The 20264-nt window shown below is 49.6% G+C and overlaps 1 protein-coding gene across 3 annotated transcripts; it reads right to left on the reverse strand.

The window, feature by feature from the left end:
- Positions 1 to 1107: 1107 nt before the first annotated feature.
- MEOX1 (mesenchyme homeobox 1) lies at positions 1108 to 19412 on the reverse strand. Of its 3 annotated transcripts, XM_036996833.2 has the most exons (4): positions 19214 to 19412; positions 18534 to 18864; positions 2511 to 2683; positions 1108 to 1384 (listed from the first exon to the last, which is right to left on the reverse strand). In XM_036996833.2, exons 2-4 carry the CDS (start codon positions 18655 to 18657, stop codon positions 1262 to 1264), a joined length of 420 nt encoding a protein of 139 aa, XP_036852728.1. In that variant the 5' UTR covers positions 18658 to 18864; positions 19214 to 19412; the 3' UTR covers positions 1108 to 1261. The 3 variants fall into 3 exon arrangements, with proteins under 3 accessions (XP_036852728.1, XP_017500929.1, XP_017500930.2); XM_017645440.3 differs by having other exon boundaries at positions 18534 to 19412; XM_017645441.3 differs by lacking the exon at positions 2511 to 2683 and having other exon boundaries at positions 18534 to 19412.
- Positions 19413 to 20264: the final 852 nt, after the last annotated feature.

Below are 20264 nucleotides of genomic sequence, written 5' to 3' on the forward strand. Positions count from 1 at the left end.
ACACAAAAGCTCCAAACTTTTGCTGACCTCCCTCTGCAATACCAGCTGGTATTGGGAGACAGAGAACTGAGGCAGGCAGTGGGTCCCTTTCCACGGCTTTGGCCTCCCAGGCTCTTTGGCTGTCAGTTCCATCTTTGGCGCCAGAAGATCTGGCACACACATAACCTTAGCAGCTCCTTCCATCATAACAGCATTTGTGGAACACATGGAAGGAGTTCGAATGCATCCCATGGAGAAAGAGGGACTGGTTTTTTGTCGCCATTTGTGGGCAGAGTCCCTTGAGAGCACAGGACACTGCAGCTGGAGGAACTTCCATTCTGGGGTGCCACGTTCTAGCTGCCCTTGTGTGATCTCTCCATCCTCAGAACACAGACAATACATCCCAGCCTCCGGCTCAGCAATGTGAGCATCTGCAAGGTTTTTAATCCAGAAATAGTGGATTAAAAGGAAGAGCTGCTCTGTTGTTCTGGGGCTCTGCTCAGCCATCCCAGTTGTATCCCTGAATTGGTTCTGAAGAAGCAGATTGTGTCCTGGGTCCATTCTCAGACCTCCACCAGGCTGTCTTCCCAACTGTCTTCTTCCAGCCAGTGCTCGTAAACTTGCCCACTCAGCCCACAAATTTGGAGACAGGGACTGGTTTCTGATTTGTAGCAGCTGAATTTCTGTCCTCAGCCCTCCTCCCTGGGGTTTTGGGACAACTGAAGGCCCCGAAGTCTCAGATACAGGGCTCAGAAAGGTGGCCGCGTGTGTGTGTGTGTGTGTGTGTGTGTGTGTGTGTGTGTGTGTGAGAGAGTGTGTGAGTGTGTGAGTCATTTCCTTTCTTTTGGAGCATTTGTTTTTATGAGTGAACCCAAGGCTCTTATCCCAGCGGGTCAGATGGTGTCCAGACCTGGCAGAGGCCTGGCTGGTATAAAGGAAGGTGGTAGGAGGAGCTGTGGGCAGCAGCCAAGAGATGCTGAATGGTAGTGTCCCTGGAGCTGTGCCCCAGATTGACTCGGGTCCGGTAGGGCTGCTGTATCATTCCATGAAAACTGTGGGAAGCAAAGACCCTGGAGGAGGGGATGCTCAGACAGAGCAGTGTTAGGCAGAACTTTCTGGGAAGATTCAAGGCTCCCAGAATGCCAGGCAGTTTCATATCCAAGAGTCACTGCAAGATGTAGAGAAGAGCGTGAGGTGGTCGGGAGAAGATGAAGGTAGGATTGGGGTGTGGGTTTTGGGGTAAGGGGCTCAGTCTTTGGTACTTTTTTCACCATGGAGAATCTCACTCTGAACTTGGAGAGGCTGTGGAGTCCCCATCTTCAGGGTCCTGCCCATGAGGGGAGATGGGCTGGCCCCCCTTTACACGCTTCCACTTCATCCTTCGGTTCTGGAACCACACTTTGACCTGATGGATGAAGCAGAGGAGCCCGGTCACTTCAAGGCAGGTGTGACATCTCCCCGTATTGATGCTCAAGGCTGCCAGGGTGCAGCTCCAGGGATCCCAGGTCCAAGCTCTGCTTGCCCCTCCCACTCCTCCAAAGGCTAGGAATCAAGACCAAAGGGGGCGCACACCAATGTGCCCAGAGGCAAATGTAGCTCCTCCAGATAAAGAGGGTTCTGAAAGTCACTCTGCATTGGCTCCAACCCCTTTCACATGCCCCTCCCCTCCTGTGCCAACACCCCCATGCTCTGGCTTCTATTACCCAAGGGTCTGGGAGCCGAAGATTACCAGCCTCATCCTTAGGCACATTTATAAGCATTTTCCTGCTTAGGTCTGTACGCTCCCTCACCTGAGTTTCAATACCACCTGCAGGGTGGGGTTCTGACCCTGTTTTACAGATGGAGACCCAGAGAGGTTAGGAGACATGTTCACAGTCCACAGGGCTAGGAAGTGGAAGAGGCAGGACTTCAATCTAAGTTTTATGATTCTAAAACCTGCACTCTAGCTGTGTGATCGACTATCAAATATTATCAATATTATATTATATAGTACTCCGTGCCAGAGCATGGGTTGGGTGGAATGCTCTGATGGAGAGCCCAAAACAAAGGACTGGGAAGGTTTTCTCATAGTGTGCCAGGGAGCCAGCTGTACATCCGAATCACCTGGAGAACTTATTAGAAATGCAGATTTCCAGTCCCATTCAGTATTAGTGCAAAATCGCTCTCTCGAGTTCCAGAGTCTGCATTTTAAATAGGGGCCTAGGTGACTCCAATGCTTGCTCAAATTTGGTAACAATCAGATCAGTGGTTTCAACTCTGTGGCACATAATCGCCTGGGATACCTTTGAAAAATTCTGATGCCTGGACTCCATCCCTGACCAATGAAAACAATCTCTAGGGGTGGAGACCAGACACCAGTGTTATTAAAATCTCCACAGGTGATTCTCAGGTACAGCCAATTGAGAACCACTGGACAGGGGCAGAGGGAGATGAAAAAGGAGAAGGTTCAGGAATGGAGGGGAGGAAAGGAAGGAAATCAGAGAGCTGAGGAAGGAAGGGTGGCCAGAAAAGGAGGGACCCCTGGGCCGCACCTGCCGCTCGGAGAGGTCCAGGTTCACGGCGATCTCGTATCTCCGGAGCCGGGTCAGGTAGTTATGATGAGCAAACTCTGCCTCCAGCTCCCGCAGCTGCTCCTTGGTGAAGGCCGTCCTCTCCTTGCGGGCCTTGCTGCCGCCCTCCAGCTTCCCTCGGCTCTCCTGGTTGTCTGGGGAGAGAGGGCCCCGCACAGAACAATGTGAGCCACAGGGGGCTTGGTTCCTTCTTTTGTCCTAAGGCACCAGTGCAGCCTGTCCCTGACTCTCTTATTTTTAATGGATGTTAAGAGAAACCACACTGTCCCTTTATCATTCCTGCTAGCATTTTAACTCCCTGGGAATTGGGAAGTTCTTTGGGTCCCTAGTTCAGGTTCTGCCCACCCCACCACTTTTCTTATTCCCAGAGCACAGGAAGCTGCCCTTGGCTATTTAGTGACCTCTGCTACCCAGCCTACCCCCAACTTGACATTAGTTACTAGGTGTAAGCTTGTGGTGCAAGATGCTCTAAACAGAGATTCCTTGTCCTCAGTGACATCAGCATTACCTGAGAGCTGTTAGAAATGCAAACCTCCTGAATCAGAAACTCTGGGGGTGGGGCCCAACGATCTGTTTTAACAAGTCTCCTATGTGCTTCTGATGCAAGGTCAGGTTTACAAAACACTGCTCTGAGACCTCAGTACTAAAGGGTAGGTGGCCAGGGACTTGATCAGACTTGCAGCATCTCAGGCCCCACCTGAGACCTACTGAATCAGCATCTGCTTTAGCAAGATTCCCTGGAGAGTTTTGTGCAGTAAATTGAGAAGAGTTGCTTTAAGCTTCTTTCCCCCTTTAGCACTGGAAGGGCCAAATTCGGAAAGTTCATCCGTGAAAAAGGCTGGTAGACAAAGCAGGGGCTCAATCTAGCCCCATTTTGAAGACCAGAAGACTAAGCACAGAGAAGTTAAGCAAGTTGTCCAACATCACCCAGTTCAGCCAGCCAGCGAATGGCAAACCCAAGCAGATTGACTCACCCACTGTTCAAATGAAATACATGTAGGAAATAATTACAAACTGTAGAGTCTGTACAAATGCAAGGGACTCGAAAGGGACTGTATCATGATGTCCTGGGCAGGGGAAGCTGTGGCTCTACCTCTACATGTGGTGGTGGGTGGAGAGGTGCACAGGAAAGAGACCAACCCATCTACACAGTTAACAATGCTGCCATGTGGCCATGAATGCTTACAGGAACCATTTTTCATGCGGGGCTCTAAAATTTAGCTTTCACTTCTTTGTCTTTGTTTTGCAGACCTGGAGGCCATGGCTCAGTGTCGGGTGCATTACTGAAAGCTGCTCCCCAACCCCTGTCCCCTCCATGACCCCCTCTGCATCTGGTTGGGTGTGTTGCAGGGAGATTCTCTGTACTCGATCCAAGTCTAAACTGACCTGCGGGGTGGAGGGCGCTGGGCGTGGGGTTTTTGACCGGGTGGGAAAAGGCAGGGAAGCCCCCCCCCCCCCCCGACTCCCGGCTAAGCAGCCAAATTGCGGAGCAGGGCTGGAATGTGGGGGCCCCGTCAACCCCGCGTTCCAGCTGGGCCCGCCGATTCCCTTGTCAGCACTTCCTTCTGCTTTGTATTCAGTGCCCCTGTGGTCAGTTTCCACGTCCTGCGCCCCCGCGCCACACCGCAGGGAGCCGGGAGCAGGGCCGGGGGCGGGGAGGCGCCCAGTAAAGCGATTTGGGCGCCGTCCGCCAGCTCCCCGTGCCCCCGCTGGAGGACGAGTGGGCTCCACGGTGGCGAGAACCCGAGAAGGCAGAGAGGGCCCTCCTCCCGGGCTCCCAATGCCCGCTCGGTAGGAACCACAGCGCCGTCGCCCCGCTGCCTGCGCGCGTCCAGGGGCAGGAAGGGGGCGCGCTCTCCGGCCCGGGCTGCCTGCCCGGCGCCCCTGCCCCCCGGCCAGAGAAGGCCAGCCCAGACCCCTCCGGAAGCGCAGCGTGGGCTGGAAGGAAAGGACGCGCAGCCCCGGCCGGGGTCCCCCAGGAGTCCTCCGACCTTGGCCGCCGCGGGCCCGGGAGGGAGGGGCGGTCACGCAGCGGAGGGACTGCCTTCTCGGAGCACAGCCCGGCCCGCGGAGAGGGAAGCGGGGAGACCCGGCTCATTTCCACCCGCTCCTGTCTCAGGGCTCAAAGGGGCTCCCAGCCCTTCCTTTTAGCAGCCGAGGGAGTGTGAAACACAGACTGCTTGCGCCGAGGTTTGGCACCTGATCTCGCTGGAGCCTTTGAGGAAGTCACTTAACCTCTCTGGGCTTCGTTTGCCTCATCAAGAAATTGGGGAAAATAAAGCACCTACTTCCCAGGGTTAGTGGGAGGCCTGCACAAACTAATGCGTGTGGAAAATGTTTTTAAAACCTCAAAGCACTGTACAAATATAAAGTACTCTTCCCATTCTTCAACTCCACCTGATGCCATCTGAGGAGCTGGGCTAACAACAGCTGCGTTCAAGTCTCCCATGTGCTTAGATGCTTTTTACCTCCCCACACAGCACACCTGGTAGCTACCATTACTGTCCCCTTTAGCACTGTCATGGATTTGTGATGATTTGATTAGTGGCTCTCTCTCCCCAGGGATGCAACTGCTTTTTCTCACTTGCTACTGTACCTTGCACTTAGGAGGTACTTGCCAAATGCTTCTCAGTAGACAGAGCAGCCTCAGAGAGGCCCAGGAACTTGCCCAATGTGCTGGGCAGCTTTGGGGCAGCAGACCTGAGATTCAAACTCAGATCCACCTGCCCAGAGCTGTGGCCATCAACCCCAGAGTCAGTTTCTCCAGCCTGCATCTATCTGGCTGGCTCTGGGCTGGGCCTAGACCATAGCAGCTCTGCGTGTCTCCACTTCCAGGGCTCCTGGGGCCCCATTCTCCATCCCACCCCTGCACACACACCCTTTCTCCCAGGCCTGCTTAGGTCTGCACTGGTGTGCTATGGAATCCTGGAAAACAATCTCCCCTCACTGCACACAGTTCTGCACATTCCTCCTGAGAGACACAGTGAGGTAGGGAGACAACCCCTTGAGTTGGTCTTGGACTGGTTATGTGAGCACCTCACCATTGTCAGCCAAGCCAAGCCCCTGGCCATCCACCTCTCCTCTCGTCTTATTGTCCTGATGTAGACACTGGGGCCTCCAAATGGGAAGGAAGAGGAAATGGGACAAAGAAGCCTGAGCTGGGAACTAAGTGTCTGAGCCACTGTGTGAACCTTGGGCAACAACTGCTGAAGAAGGTGGAGTACAGACACCAGAAGGACACTTGTCCCTCAGCTTCCCAGACAGGGAGGAACTTTCATCACTGCTAGAAATGACAAAAGGACCAGAAGTACAGGAAGCTAGCAATGAACACTGAAGTGGAAGTTAAATTGCGGAGCAGGGCTCTTTGTTCTGCAACATTTTCATCAAGATGGAAAAAGAAAAATTCTGAGCACATTCATGCCATTTCTGGCCAGAGGTGTTCAGTCTGCTGGCCAGTGTACACAGTTCATGTGCTACACCCAGGATGGTTCGATCCTAAGAGACTACACTTCCTGTACTTCTTGTTCTTTATTGCAGTGCCTCCCTCAATCTCTGGGCCTCAGTTTCCCTGTGTGTAGAAGTCTGGGATTGGGCAGGGTCTTCTTTTCCCCAGGGGAACTGGTGTCAGAGTCCTTTCCCAATATACAGTCCTGATACCCTCTTCTTCTCCCCTCCCTACTTCCTCTTCTGTTAAGAACCCTTCAGCTTGAACTTGAGACCCCTTCCAGTTTCAAATATTCTTGTCTTGGCCCCTAGGTTCTTCCTTCAATCAGATCTGGGGTCTTGCTGTGTGCCCTGTCCCAAGGTTCTCCCCAGGCTTCACATGCTCATCTATCCAAAGATTAGGGCTCTGCTGGGGATTTTCTCTCTCCTTCTGACATGCTTAGCTTCCTGCCCAAGATGAGTGTGTTTGCAGAGGCATCTAAGGACCTCCTGGAGAACCTGGACCTTAGCTGGCTCTGAGACAGAGCTCTCTGACCTTGGGCAAGTCTTTTAAGTTCTCTGTGCTTCAGTTTCCTCATTTGCAAACAAGAATAGCTGCACCCACTGTGATCAGAGGGCTGCTGAATAGGTAAAATGGGATGGGGAACGGTGCCTTAACACCTACTACAGTGCCCGGCATGCAGCTACGACTCCAATTCCATTTGAAAGAACTATCAGAAGAGGTTCTCCTGGAGGTGAGGTAGGAGATGTGATTCAATGTGAAGGTTAGAGACAGTGTTCTTCAAAGCATCCCATCTCCAGAGCTGTGTAAAGTGATGCCTCTTAAATGTCTGTCTTGCACTATCTTCCCTTCTCCACTACTTTTCTATGTGTCTGCTGGGATCTGGGTCCCTGGCCATTGGCCGCTCTTGCTTCAGCCTTCCCAGGGCCCATGGTTCCAAGCTCAGTAACCAGCACCAATCAGAACCACACCACAGCCCTCCTGGTCCTGCTTCTGTCTCAGGGTCCTGCAGCTGAGGCCTCTTCTAGGACTGCAGAGGGAGGAGGCTGGTGCTCAGTGGGCCACCTTCATGGTTGAAGAGGAGCTGCCCCAGCCCCTGCACAGCCCACCTAGAGAGCAGGGCCCTGATGGAGGAGTCGACAGTGCCCAGGTAAATGCAAACAGGATGTGTGTGTGATTGCGGTTTCCACTGAGCTTTTACACCACCTGAGGTAATTTATTTCATAAACAGCTGTCACTTTTGGCAGGCCTTCCTAAAGTTAGCAGACAGCTCTATCAGAGCTACAAGGAGGTTCAGACAGACTCCGGGGAGCACACCTTTTTGGAGGCTGGTCTCTCTGCTCTCCAACTCTCACAGCCATTTTACATAAATTTCTATCTAAGACCAGATAGAAAGCCACATGCCTGTATTTGAACAGCACCTTGCGGTTGACAATAGATTTCTTTCCCCCAGAGATAAACTTCTTTTGGGTTTTCATATGCACCATGAATCATCGAATAGTAGAGCTGGAAGAATTCGAGATGATCTCAGGCCACCTTTCAGTTAACAGGTAGGTGAATCTGGAGTAGGTAGGAGACTTGCCTAAAGACACAGCAAGTTAGTGGCAGAATTGGCCCTGGAACCCAGATTCCCTTGATAAGAAGCTGTTTCCACATACTGACTGCAGCCTATTATATCCTCTTAATTATTCTGTGAGGTAAGTCAGGTACACATTAGTCCATTGAACAGATGAGGAAATTAAGACCCAGAGACTAAAGAGCTTGCTGAAAGGCCCCCAGAGAGTCAGGGCCATAGCCAACATGTCACGCTGCACTTGGGGGGGATGCACACGGAGGCTGTCCTCACTCCAGAGACAGTGTCTGTGTCTGGGTGCAGGACTTTTCCCTGGGACTCCCTGGGGATGGAGAGGAAGGGGATATTAGGGACAGGATGTCAGTGAGACCTTGGCAAAGCCTCTGAAAATGGTCTCTGTGGCTTCCTGGACTCTCAGGGCGCAGACCTTTGTAGTCCTTATTAGTTCAACTTCAGGAGGAGCCAAAGCCCGTCAAAGTAGATGAGACATGAATGGAGCCAGCCCGGGACCAGTCAGGCACTTGCACGCAGGACCTCCCCTGGCCTGCCTTTCTCACTGGGCCCCGCCCACCTCACTGTCCTGGCCTTCCCCGCAGGTGCTTAAAGAGGCCAGGTAGGCTCCCAGCCTTTTTGAGGAGTCCAGCAGTGGGGCTGGGGAATTCAGGGTATGTTTTCTGGGAGAGAAACAGATTCTTCTGGAATGGGAGTGCCTGATGCCACAGTGGTCTTTGCTGAGAGCCCCACTTGGGGTGGGGCAGTGAGGATGGGTGACGGTGAGGAGCTTGGAAGGGATGGAGAGATGAGAGGGGGTGTGGGGACTGTGGAAGAGAGGAGCAGGGAAATGAAGGGGGAAGGGAGGCAGTGGAAGTGAGAAGTGGGAGCAGCAGCATGCTCCAGAGAGGGGTTAGGGGAGGCATGGGCAGCTCTGGGTTTTGTTTGTATTATAAGTTTCAGATGTCACCCTCAGCTGTCACCAAAGGAGGCGTGGGCTTCAGTTCCCAGGCCCCATTGTGGTCAAGGAAAACAGGGAAAAATATGAAATACAAAAGGCTGGTGGTGGGGGTAGTGGAATCCTGGCCTAAGGCCAGGGAAGCCCCATCCAGTGAGCAAAGAGGGCACTGGGGGAAGGGGCTGGCTCCAGGGGTCTGCAGGGAGCCTCCAGTCCTGCCCTTCAGAAAGAAAAGGCTGCTCTGTCTCTGGGATCATCCCCAACTCCCTGGGCCCAGGTGCCCAGATTTAGTCAAGCCAGAGAAAGAGGTGAGTGGGGAGTGGGATGGGGCACCTAAGCCCCTCGACTGGCAGGGCAACAGGCAGGGCTGGGACGTTCCCTTAAGCGACCTTCTCAGGACCATGAACTCTTTCGACCCCCACATCTTCAGAAGCTGGTCAAAATCCTGCTGCCTCGGTAGATACTGACTCTCTCCAGAACTTCCAGACTGTATCTGTGCGGGGTCTGAGCAGCTCAGGCACAGGGTGAGTTCAGATAATGGCCAAGGCCTGAGGTCCTGCTTGGGGCCCCGATCTGTTTGTAGAGGAGGAGAGGCAGGAGCTCTAACCAGGAGGCCGTTGAGAGAGTGTGGAGTTCCTGTCTCTCATCCCACACTGGCTGCTCCAGACCCTAAGGCTTCATTCTCACTGGAGGTTCTGGGGTTGGATTTGGGATGAGAGGGGTCACAGCTCCTATGGGTACCTCAAACCTCACCCCGCCCAGCACCGCAGCGATCCTGGAGCAGGGAGCCCGCAGAGGCAGGCTGCAAGGGCTCCCTCCTAGCTTGGGTCACTGCCCAGCTGGGCTTCGAGCATGGGCAGCCTGGGATGCAGCCAGGATCAGGGAAGACTTTGCAAACAGAAGCGTGTTTATTTGTAGGTTTGGGAAAAACGGATTGAGGGGTTACCAAGTGCTGGCTATGGTCTTTACATCTATGATGTCATGGAGTCACACAGCACCCTGATGAGCTAGGTACTGTTACCCTCATTTTACAGAGGAGGAGACAGGGACTCGGGACTTGCAGAGTTCACACAGACAGGAGTTGTGGATTCAGGACTGGAACCAAGTCCTCCCTGTTTGTGCCCTTAACATTAGTTCCTGACTCCTCTCCACCCTTTTCCCCCACCCCCACTACTAGGCTGTCGGTAGGGGTGGGGATGAGATCACCCAGCGTGGTACTCAGCTTCGCTCTAGCAACCCAGGTGACACTCACGGAGGTTGTCCATTTATTTCATCACTACCTTCTTTCCTTTGGTCAAATAGCCTGCTTCTTTAGAGGTTCATTCCTAAAACTGTCTCCACTTTCTTCATCTCTCCTTGTGGGTGTGAGGTAAGAATGCAGGGATCTGCTTGTGGCTAGAAACAATGCTGTGGGTGGAAAAGCTCTGGTGGCCAATGGGGCCCTAGGCTAGGAAAGCTCTGAGGTCATTCTCTCTTCTGAGATGTTGCTTTCACCAAAGGGCTTTTTAACTGGAGCATTTGTGCCATTGCTAGAACCTTGTCACTGTCCCTGTTTATGGGCTAAATTATTTTCCCCCAATTAATATGTTGAAGTCCTAGCCCCCAGTACCTCAGAACATGACTGTATTTGGAGATAGGGTATTTAAAGAGGTGATCGGTTAAAACGAGGCCATTAGGGTGGGCCTTAATCCAATCTGACTGGTGTCTTTATAAGAAGAGAAGGTTAGACATACAGAGAGACAGCAGGGATACGCAGGCACAGAGGAAAGACACATGAGGACACAGTGACAAGACAGCCATTTGCAAACCGAGGAGGGAAGTCTCCGGAGAAACCAAACCCGCCCACACCCTGATCTTTAACTTCCAGCTTCCAGAACTGTGAGAAAATAAAGGTTTGTCCTTGAAGTCCCCAAGTCCATGGTATTTTGTTATGGCAGCTCAAGCAGACCGAGACACTCCCAGCGCCCCATAGGCAGGGCTCACCGTGGAGGGAAGGGACCAAGGCCATGGAAGGTGCTTGGCAGGTAGACTCTAGCCCCTTGGGGACCTGTCTGCAAATTGGAGAAAGGAGCCCTTTCCTCTAGCCTGGAGAATACAGCCACATGTCCATGGGACAGCTGAGCCCTCTAGCTGCCCGGACTCCACTAAGTGCCCCTGTGGTGGCTCTATCCTACTGCTCAGCCACAGCAGCTCCACTTGTTTCCCAGCCGTGCTGGCCCTGGTACTTGGGAGCTGCCCCTAGTACCCCGTGGGAGATTCTTGCAGAGTCAGCTCAGCCCGCATGTGGCTCTTTATGAGTCTTTCTGACCCCAGCACTCACTCTGACCCTGGTCTGGTTTATGATGGAAGTCTGGCTCTCTGCACACTCTTTCATGAGTAAGACTGTAAAAGTCCTGATGGATTTTACAGAAGTATATCACACATGGTGAAAACCCTCATGCCAGGTGGTGGAGCCACTCTCAGAGAGTAGGTGAGAAAATGAATGAATGAATGCCAGACTGCAATAGAGGCTATTAACTAGATATTGAGTGAACTCCTCCTGTGCACAAATGTTTCAGTAGGTGCTAGGGAGGTTGCACAGGTGAATCAGATCTCATTCTGGCCCTCTAAGCACTTCAGTTTTAGGGAGAAAGGCAGCCATATGCACCTAACTCTGGATGCAAGGCCTGATGGGGCTTGATGCTAAAATGGAGGGGACATATGAACAAGGCACACTCTGTGGTGTGGGGAGAGAGATCCAAAAAGGATTCTTGCACACTCAACAGACTATAAGCAGAAGGAAATTATCTCAACATAATAAAGACCACATATGAAAATCTTACAGCTAATACCTTGCCTGGTGAAAAACTGAAAGCTTTTCATCTAAGATTAGGAACAAGACAAGGTTGCCCACTGTCAACATTTCTATTCAGCATAATACTGGAAGTCCTAGCCAGAGAAATAAGGCAAGAAAAGAAATAAAAGGCATCTAAATTTGAAAGAAGAAGTAAAATGGTCTGTTTACAGATAACATTATCTTCTATTCGGCAATCCCTTAAGATACCTCAAGAAACCTCTTAGAACTAATAAACTAATTCAGCAAAGTTGCAGGATACAAAATCAACATGTGAAAATCAGTTGTATTTCAACCTAAATGTCCATCAATAGATGAATGGATAAAAAAGATGTGGTACATATACACAATGGAATATTATTCAGCCATAAAAGTAAAAGAAACCCTCCCATTTGCAACAAAATGGATGGATCTAGAGGGTATTATGCTCAGTAAAATAAGCCAGGCAGAGAAAGACAAATAAATGATTTCATTCATTTGCAGAGTAAAAAACAAAGCAAAACTGAAGGAACAAAGCAGCAGCAGACTCACAGACACTGAGAAGGCACTAGTGGTTACCTTTGGGGAGGAGTTGGGAAGGGTGGGTGGGGAGGGAGAAGGGGATTAAGGGGCACTATAATTCACAGTCACAATAAAGGTAGGTCACAGAGAAGGCAGTATAGCACTAAGAAGACAATTAATGACTACAGCATTTAACTAGGGAGTGGAGACTTGATAATATGGGTGAATATGGAAACCACTCTGCTGTTTATGTGAAACCGTAAGATTATATATCAATGATACTTTAATAAAACAAAAATCAGTTGTATTTATATGTACTAACAATGAAAATCTGAGAGGGAGATTAAGAAAACAATTTATATTTACAACAATTTATATTTACAATAGCATCAAAAGAATAAAATTCTTAAGAATAACCATAACTAAGGAGGCAAAAAGACTTCTACACTGACAACTACAAAAATTTGCTGAAAGACACTAAAGAAGACACAATAAATGGAAAGACATTCTATGTCCATAGATTGGAAGACTTGATATTAAAATGTCCATAGTATCCAAACTGATCTACAGATTCCATGCAATCTCTATTAAAATTTCGATGGCATTTTTTGCACAGATAGAAAAAATCACTCTAAGGTTATGGGGGGGAAATAGGTGAAGTAGGTGAAGGGGATTAAGAAGGGAACTAAGATTATAAACTTTCAGTTATAAAATAAATAAGTCATGGGGATGAAAAATAGTACAACATAGGTAATATAATCAATAATATTCTAATAGTTTTATACGGTGACAGTTGGTAACTATACTTACCACGGTGAGCATTTCATAATGCATTCAAATGTTGAATTGCTTTGTTGTACACCTGAAACTAATATAATATTAGATGTCAATTATACTTCAATAAAAAATAAAAGAAAAAATCTTCCTAAAATTAATTTGAAATCTCAAAGGACCCTGAGTAGCCAAATCTGGAGAAAGATAAACAAAGATGGAGGCCTCACATTATTTGATTTTAAAACATATTACAAAGTTATAGTAATCAAAACAGTATGGTACTAGCATAAAGACAGACATATAAGCTAATGGAAAAGAATATATATCCAGAAGTAAATGCTCACATATGGTCAAATGATCTTCAACAAAGATGCCAAAGATACATGATGAGGAAAAGACATTCTATTCAATAAATGGTGTTGGGAAAACTGGATATCCACAATGCAAAATAATGAAGTTGGGCCTTTACCTTACACCATATAAAAAAACTTAACTCAAAATGGATTAAAGGCCTAAATGTGAGACCCAAAACTATAAAGCTCATAGAAAAAAACATGGGGGAAATCTTCATGACACTGGATTTGACAATGATTTCTTGGATATGACACCAAAACACAGGCAACAAAAGCAAAAATAGACAACTGGGACTACATCAAACTTAAAACTTGTATGTAGTAAAGAGAACAATCAACAGAATGAAAAGGCAACATATAAAATGGGAGAAAATACTTGCAAATCCTATATGTAATATTGGGTTAATATCCAAACTATATAAAAAACTATAAGTCAATAATAAAAGTCAAACAATCCAATTAAAAAATGGACAAACTTCAAAAGACATTTCTCCAAAGAAGATATAATTAGCCAATAAGCATATGAAAAGATGCTCAACATCAGCAACCATTAGGCAATGTAAAGCAAAACCACAATGAAATACCATCTTACATCTGTTTAGGAAGGCCACCATCAAAACAATAACAATGACAACACACTAGAACCTCCTAGAAAACAACAAGCATTGGTGAGGATGTGGAGAAATTGAAAACTTTGGTGACTATTGGTGGTGAGACTGTAAAATGGCACAGCAGTTGTAGAAAAGAGCATGGAAGTTCCTCAAAAAATTAAAAATAAAATTACCATATGATCCAGCCATTCTACTTCTGGGTATATATGCAAAAGATTTCATGGGCAGGATTTGAAGAGATATTTGCTCACTCATGCTCACTGCAGAATTATTCATAATAGCCAAGAGGTAAAGGCAACCTAAGTGTCTGTCCATCAACAGACAAACGAATAAAGAAAATGTGGTATATTCATACAATGGAATATTATTCAGCCTTAGAAAAGAAGGAAATTCTGGCATATGCTACAGCATGGATGAACGTTGAGGACCTTATGCTAAGTAAAAGAAGTCAGTCACAAAAAGACAGATACAGCAGGATTCCACTTATACTAAGTATCTAAAGTAGTCTAAGTCTTAGAAACAGAAAGTAGAATGCTGGTTTTCAGGCCTGGGGGGTGGGGCAAAGGAGAGTTATTGTTCGATGGATATAGAGCTAAAGCTTTATAAGATGAAAAAGTTCTAGAGATCTGTTGCCCGGCAATGTGCTTATAGTTAACACTACTGTACAGTACACTTAAAATGGTTATGATGGTAAATTTTATGTTACGTGTTTAGACCGTAATAATAAAAAAAGGGGATTTCAAATATAAGATGTCCTTTGGTAAGAAATCTCAGGAGAGCTCCTTTATTAATTTATAAGCTGTGTTTAGGAAATAGCACAGGTTCCAGCATCTACTGTAATTCAAAACTTTTTAACTATAGCTTTCGTTGAAATGATGCTATGAACAAGTGGAGTCATACATTAAAAAAAAGACAGGATCCTTGGAGGGGGTGGCTTTCAAGCTGGATGTTAAAACAAGCAGGACTCAGTAGGCAGAAGAGAGGGGGAAGGGAAGAGTGAAGCAAGGGGAATTGGCTGCGCCAGCACGGGTGGGGTGCGGGCAGAGAAGGCAGGTTGTGTCTGCAAGGCACGGGCACTGGGTGGCTTATGACACGGGAGTGGTGGGAGGGGTGGCCTGGGAGGGAGAGCAGGTAAGATTTGTGGAGGGTTTTTAAACTGCAAGCGAAATAGAAGAGAGTTCAAGTGGTTGGAGAGGGGCAGGAGGAGATCAAATCTTGTATGGGACAAATCCGGGAAGGACGCGCCCTGGGGAGGCACAAGGGTTGGCCGCGAAGGAGGAGAGGACAAAGCGGGTCTGATGAAGGCGGAGCCAGGACGTGAGAGCGCCAGTCTGCGGCCCTTCCAGGCCGGCCATCAGATTCACCTGCAGCCAGGCTGATCACGCGCGACCTTCCCTTGAACCCCGTCAGGAAATCACTGCGAAATCCCCCATTCCCATAAATTAAAGACGACCACGGTAGCAACGACAGATCGGGGGCAAACAACAGTGGCCTCGCAGCTGTCCCTGCCAGCAGGGGTCTTTAACACCCACTGCTTGGGGTAGGAGCCGTTGGGGTAAGATAACATCACACTGTCTCCTAAATCAGTTTTGTGCTGTGACCCAAAAGAAGAGCTCCGGGTGGGGGCCAGGGATTCCCCGCTTTCCTGATTATTTACTGGAGCAAGTCAGCTCCACCTCCAGAGTGACCGGGAAGCAGCTGGGGCTGGCGGAGGAAGGAGACCAGAGAGCAGAGAATGTTTCCTCTCGAAACGAAATTTTAGTCACTTTCCGTTGCCTGGGCTCCCTCCTCAGCTGGCCACTATGGGACATATTTGCCAAGCACAACTCACACCGAACCCCAATCCAGCGGATCTCTGAGCTCCAAGCTCCTAAATGATGATAGCTGGGTTTTAGGACCAAGAATGGTTCCAAGAAATTCTCACATCTTACACCTCGGACTCGGGAATTTCTGAGACAACATATTTGAAATATTCAATTCCGTTGACTCTGTAGGGATATTTGTCAGACTGTGTTGCAAAGGCTGGTTCTGGAAATACGGGTCTAATACCATTCATAGCTGCCATTTGTTGAACTGGCCAGACACAGTATTAATCTCGTGGATCACGGCACTTAACCATCTCTATATAGAAAGTGTTATTGTGTAGGGAATCCACCCAGTGACCCAGGATTGGTGGAGTGGGGTAGGGGTTCCTTGTGGCTTTGTCTCTTGTGAGCTGAATTCCAGATTCCTGAGTTGGTTGTGAGCCTTGCTCACCACTTTCCGCTTTCTTTAGGCTCTTACAAAGCCAATCTTCCCCTCCAGTTAAATTCCAAAGGAAGACTCAAGCAACTAGCTGGGTGATAAAGATTCCTGTGCGGAACAGAAATGTCTGGGTCTGGTACCCCAAAGAATGAATGAAAGTCAGCTTGCTGTGCTCTGCCTCATGTGACTGCAGCCAGTGCTGCTGCTCCTGGGGGAGCCTCGGGGGAGAGCCTGGGGCTCCTCCTGGATGAGATTCTCTCTCGACCAGAGGATGACCCTATGAAGAGTGCAGGGCATTCAGCAGAGGTTGCCCATGCGCTCTTGGTCAGCTGCTTAGCGTGTGAGCTTAGTCCCTAACACAGTGCCCAGGGCCCCTGGCTGAAAGGAAAGATGACACATTTGGGTCTTGCTGAAACACAGAGCAATGTTGCCTAAGCCCAGCCCTTGGCTTTGTCCATGCCTTCCAAATGCCTTGGCTCCCAGTTCCTGGAAGGTGGCTGCTTGCAGCCAGGGGAGAGATGGGCACTGAGGGAGGAGCTATGGGAGCAGGCACAGTGGAGGGCGAGCTCTTCACCTAGGCATGGAGCCAAGTCACTGAGAGTTCCTTGGAGAGGAGAGGCAGGGAGTGCCCCATTCTGGGCACATCTCCAGCCAGGGATGGGAATAGTCCGGGATTTAACCAGCTGGGGCTTAAAGGGCCCTTCTGTTGAGCCACCGGGAAGGCTGTAGTCATTGTCATCCATTGTGAGCACATTGAGATGTGTCTTCAAGCATGGAGACCAAATATTTCAAAATGAGCACTGTGCTTGAAATCTATTGAAGGGTGTGGGATTTGGGGTCTAAAGTCCAGGGTTTTAGCTTGCTTCCTTCTCTGGGGTGTCAGACCCACTCCACTCTCGGTTTAACACAGGAATCTATCAACCAACTAAGTAATTGAGTCTTCCTTTGGATTTAACTGGAGGGGAAGGAGGCAGGAAAGAGCAGCTTTATAAGAAAGGGGAAAGTGGTGAGTAAGGCTCACAACCAACTCCAGGAATCTGGAATTCAGCTCACAAGACAAACCCACTGTGATGGGGCCACAGCCACGGTCCCCATCGCCGGAGAATCTTAGTGACCAGGGGTTAAGGCTCAAGTAACTAGCTGGGTGATAAAGATTCCTGCACTGAACAGAGTGGGTCTGGTACCCACTGGGGTTGAGGGGTTTCCTGGGACACTGGACTTTCAAGGCTAAAACCAGGAAAGGTCTTGGTAAATCGAGGTGAGGTTTCACTCTCATTTGACTCTATCCTAGCAGCATTCCCCTCAAACTTTCCATCTCTTCTTTCCACACATACAGAACCGAGATACTGATCAGATCTGCTGTACACACGACCTGGAAACCTGGTAAGACTTAAAAAGAGCTAATTGATGTTTCCCATATTACCTTGAACCTCCCCAATCATAACACATCCATGGCCAGACAGGCATCTGCAGGCCTCCCCTCCCTGTCAGTTTGAGCTCTTTTGGGGTAAGACCACCTTAATCTTCTCTGCATCCCCAGGGCCTTGGCCAGTGCTTGGCAAAGAAGATGTTTGTGAAACCTGTGCAAAAGGCTTGGTGAAGCAAAGTACAGTGTTCTCATTGGTTGGCACTCATTTTCTACCTGCCCCTGGTTAGCCCCATGAGAAGGTCCTCTATAGGTTCAGACAGAAGGATGTTGCCCCCAGGGCAGCTGTCAGCAGGACATAGCGGGTAGTGAGCACAGGAAGCGCAGGCACTGCCTTGTCCTGGGCAAGGTGGGGACAGGGAACCAGAAAAGAGGTGAACTAGAGGTGAGGAAGCCAGGGAGGCCCTCAGGGGAGATGAGAAAGCAACAGGTCCCCACCCCAGGATGGAGAGGGACTTCAGCTGGGATCTGAATGAGCACGCGGGCTCCATCCCTCTGGGGCTGCAGCCCTGAGTCAGGCTTTCTCTGCATCCTGAAGTCCAGTGCTTGCCTTTGGCGGTCCTCCGTCCCTGCTTCCGACCGTCCCTGAAGTCGGTGATCCTTCAGGAGGACCTCAGAGGGGTGTCCTTCCCTGGGAGTCACCCAGATCTCAGCAGGCCGAGTTGCTCCATTGGCCTGGGCATGGCTCAGCTGAGCAGGGTGACAGCTTGGGGTCAGTGTGCCCTGATTCTCAGTAGCTCCATCTCCCCTCACTCCTGCCTCCCTTATCCAAGGCCTATGCCTGCTTTCTCTGGCCTCTGGAGACCTAGGGGCCTGGGGTCCCAGTCTTCATCCTAGCCCTCCAAGCTTCCATCTCAACTGACTCCTCTAATGAGCAAACCCTGTGGCTCTGGGGCCATTTGGAGCTGGCTGGGGCATGGTGGGGAGAAGCATGGTCCAGAGGCAGCCTGGATCTAGGAAAACTCCTCTCCAGCCCTTGCCAACTTACACTGGGGCTCTGTCCCATAGAGCCTCCAAATCTCTCTGGATCATGTTTCATTCTCTGGCTGGCACATCCTTCCTGGGGCCCAGGAGTGCTAGGGCCACAACCACCATCCCCATCACCAAAAAATCCTAGAACTCAGACTAGAAGAAACCCCACAGGTAACTCCTGCCTTCAGGTAGGTTAGATCATATTCACAATTCATGGTCAGGGTAGCCAGGCTCAGAGAAGGCAAGCAACCTTCCCTAAGGTCACACAGTAAAGGAATGGTCAGTTACTCCTCAGCCACCTACCTGAACTCTCCTTTCTCCGCCTGGTTGACTTCTTCTCCATCTCATTGGCAGCGCTCCCAAGGGCCTCGAAGTCCTCGCCTGGGCCTCCTGTGGCATCCACCAGGCCTGGGCTGCTGGCCCCCATCCCCCTAGAGCCCCCAGCTGGGCCCGAGTTGAGCCTGCGCCGGGCCTCGGAGACAGGGAAGTGCCAGTCGGGGGGCTGCGGGAAGGCAGGGTGCCGCTCGGTGAAGATGCGCTCCTCCCGGGGCAGGCTGTGTGGGGCAGCTGCCAGGCAGGAGGCTGAGAAGTCAGGATATGTTACCGTTGCTGCTGTCGCCGGGAAGTCTGGTTTCTGGTGAAAGGAGAACGGGGTTGGTGGACAGTGGGGTAGCCCTGAGGCCCCACTGCCTTCGGAGTGGGGATTTCGAAGGCAGCCCCAGACAGGGGCCGGGGGGTGAGGGCTCCTCATGCAGCTGCTGGCCACAGGATCCATCTGCCGTCTGCTGCACACCTCAGTCTTTTCAAAGGTTTGATTCTTATACTTTTTATATTCAGTTTTTTAAATGCAAAAAAAAAATTAAATAGGAGGGAAAAATGTTCAACAGAAAATTCACCCCAGGAACAAAACAAAAACCAAAATTAAAATATCTCCTTAAAGTACACACACATGTAGCTGGCTACACATATGTGTGTGCACACACCTATGTCGGGCTTCACTCCTGGCTTCCTGCCCCACGACACACCAGTCTGCCTATTGGGGTCCCCTGTGCATGTATTTGTTGCCGATGACACCAAACATTTTCACTGCCCTGGCCCAGACACACCAGCTGGTGAGTGCATGTCCTGGAGCCCACAGCAAATGCCTGCAGAGGGCTGGACCAGGGCTGCTGAGACACACTTTTAAATCCTGCGGTGGGGCGAGAGTGACAAATTTCTAAGTGAAACGTGAGAGAGGAGAGGGAGGGGTTAACCCACACACACGATCCCCTCCAACCAAAACCCGAGCAGGCAACTATTAATCATCAGAAACCTTATATGCACATCTAATGGGATTTGCAGATGGAGACTTTTAAAGAAACATTGTCTGCATTTCTTTTTTAATTTTAAGGAAAGAGAGCTGCACACACATACAACTTCTTTAATGTGCCTCCTGTAACACTATGAAGGTATTTTATTGCACTGTTAACAAAATTCCCCACGTCTTGGATTTGGAAAAAGCCTTAAGTCAGATCCAGAATCCATCAAGTGCCAAATTCCAGGGAGTGAAGCGGAGAGTAAGTGCAAGAGACAAGTTTGCTGATTGCATTTGATTTAAAGGCCCCTCTACTGCTGCTTGCAAAAAGGAAGGCGGATTAAAAGAAATCTTTTTTTGCAAGTCTCAGCGGCCCACTATGGTCTGTCGTATAAAGAAAGACACACTCCAGAAAAAAGCATTTCTTTCTGCACAAAGTGACATCGTCACTTTCTCAGTAACTTAAAAAAACAATCAGATTCTTCCTTCCGCTCTTTAACCCCCAACTTACATGCCAATTAGCCACATTCTTCTCTAGAGGAGTTTCAAGCCATTTTTCTCCATGGCAAAGGAGAAGTTCTTAGATAAGGTCCTTGAAGTTTCTCCAGGCCTCCCCACCTGCTCCCTGGCCCCCTAACCTTCACCCACCTGCTTCCCCTGCCCCTGCCCCAGAGGCCAAGTCTTCCATGGAATCATGGCATGGAAATAGCAATCAGGGGGATTCTCATTCTGAAAGGAGT

Source organism: Manis javanica, chromosome 4 (genome assembly GCF_040802235.1).
Source record: "Manis javanica isolate MJ-LG chromosome 4, MJ_LKY, whole genome shotgun sequence".
Classification (NCBI taxonomy): Eukaryota; Metazoa; Chordata; class Mammalia; order Pholidota; family Manidae; genus Manis; species Manis javanica.

Bases quoted from the DNA above. Each gene is read 5' to 3' on its own strand.
- MEOX1 (XM_017645440.3), bottom strand. From the start codon at position 19,005: ATGGATCCTGTGGCCAGCAGCTGCATGAGGAGCCCTCACCCCCCGGCC. The intron at 2,684-18,533 runs GTAGGTGGCTGA...CTCTCTCCCCAG, and splicing joins GCGGAGAAAGGAGAGTTCAG to ACAACCAGGAGAGCCGAGGG. The intron at 1,385-2,510 runs GTGCGGCCCAGG...TTCATCCATCAG, and splicing joins TGGACCTCTCCGAGCGGCAG to GTCAAAGTGTGGTTCCAGAA.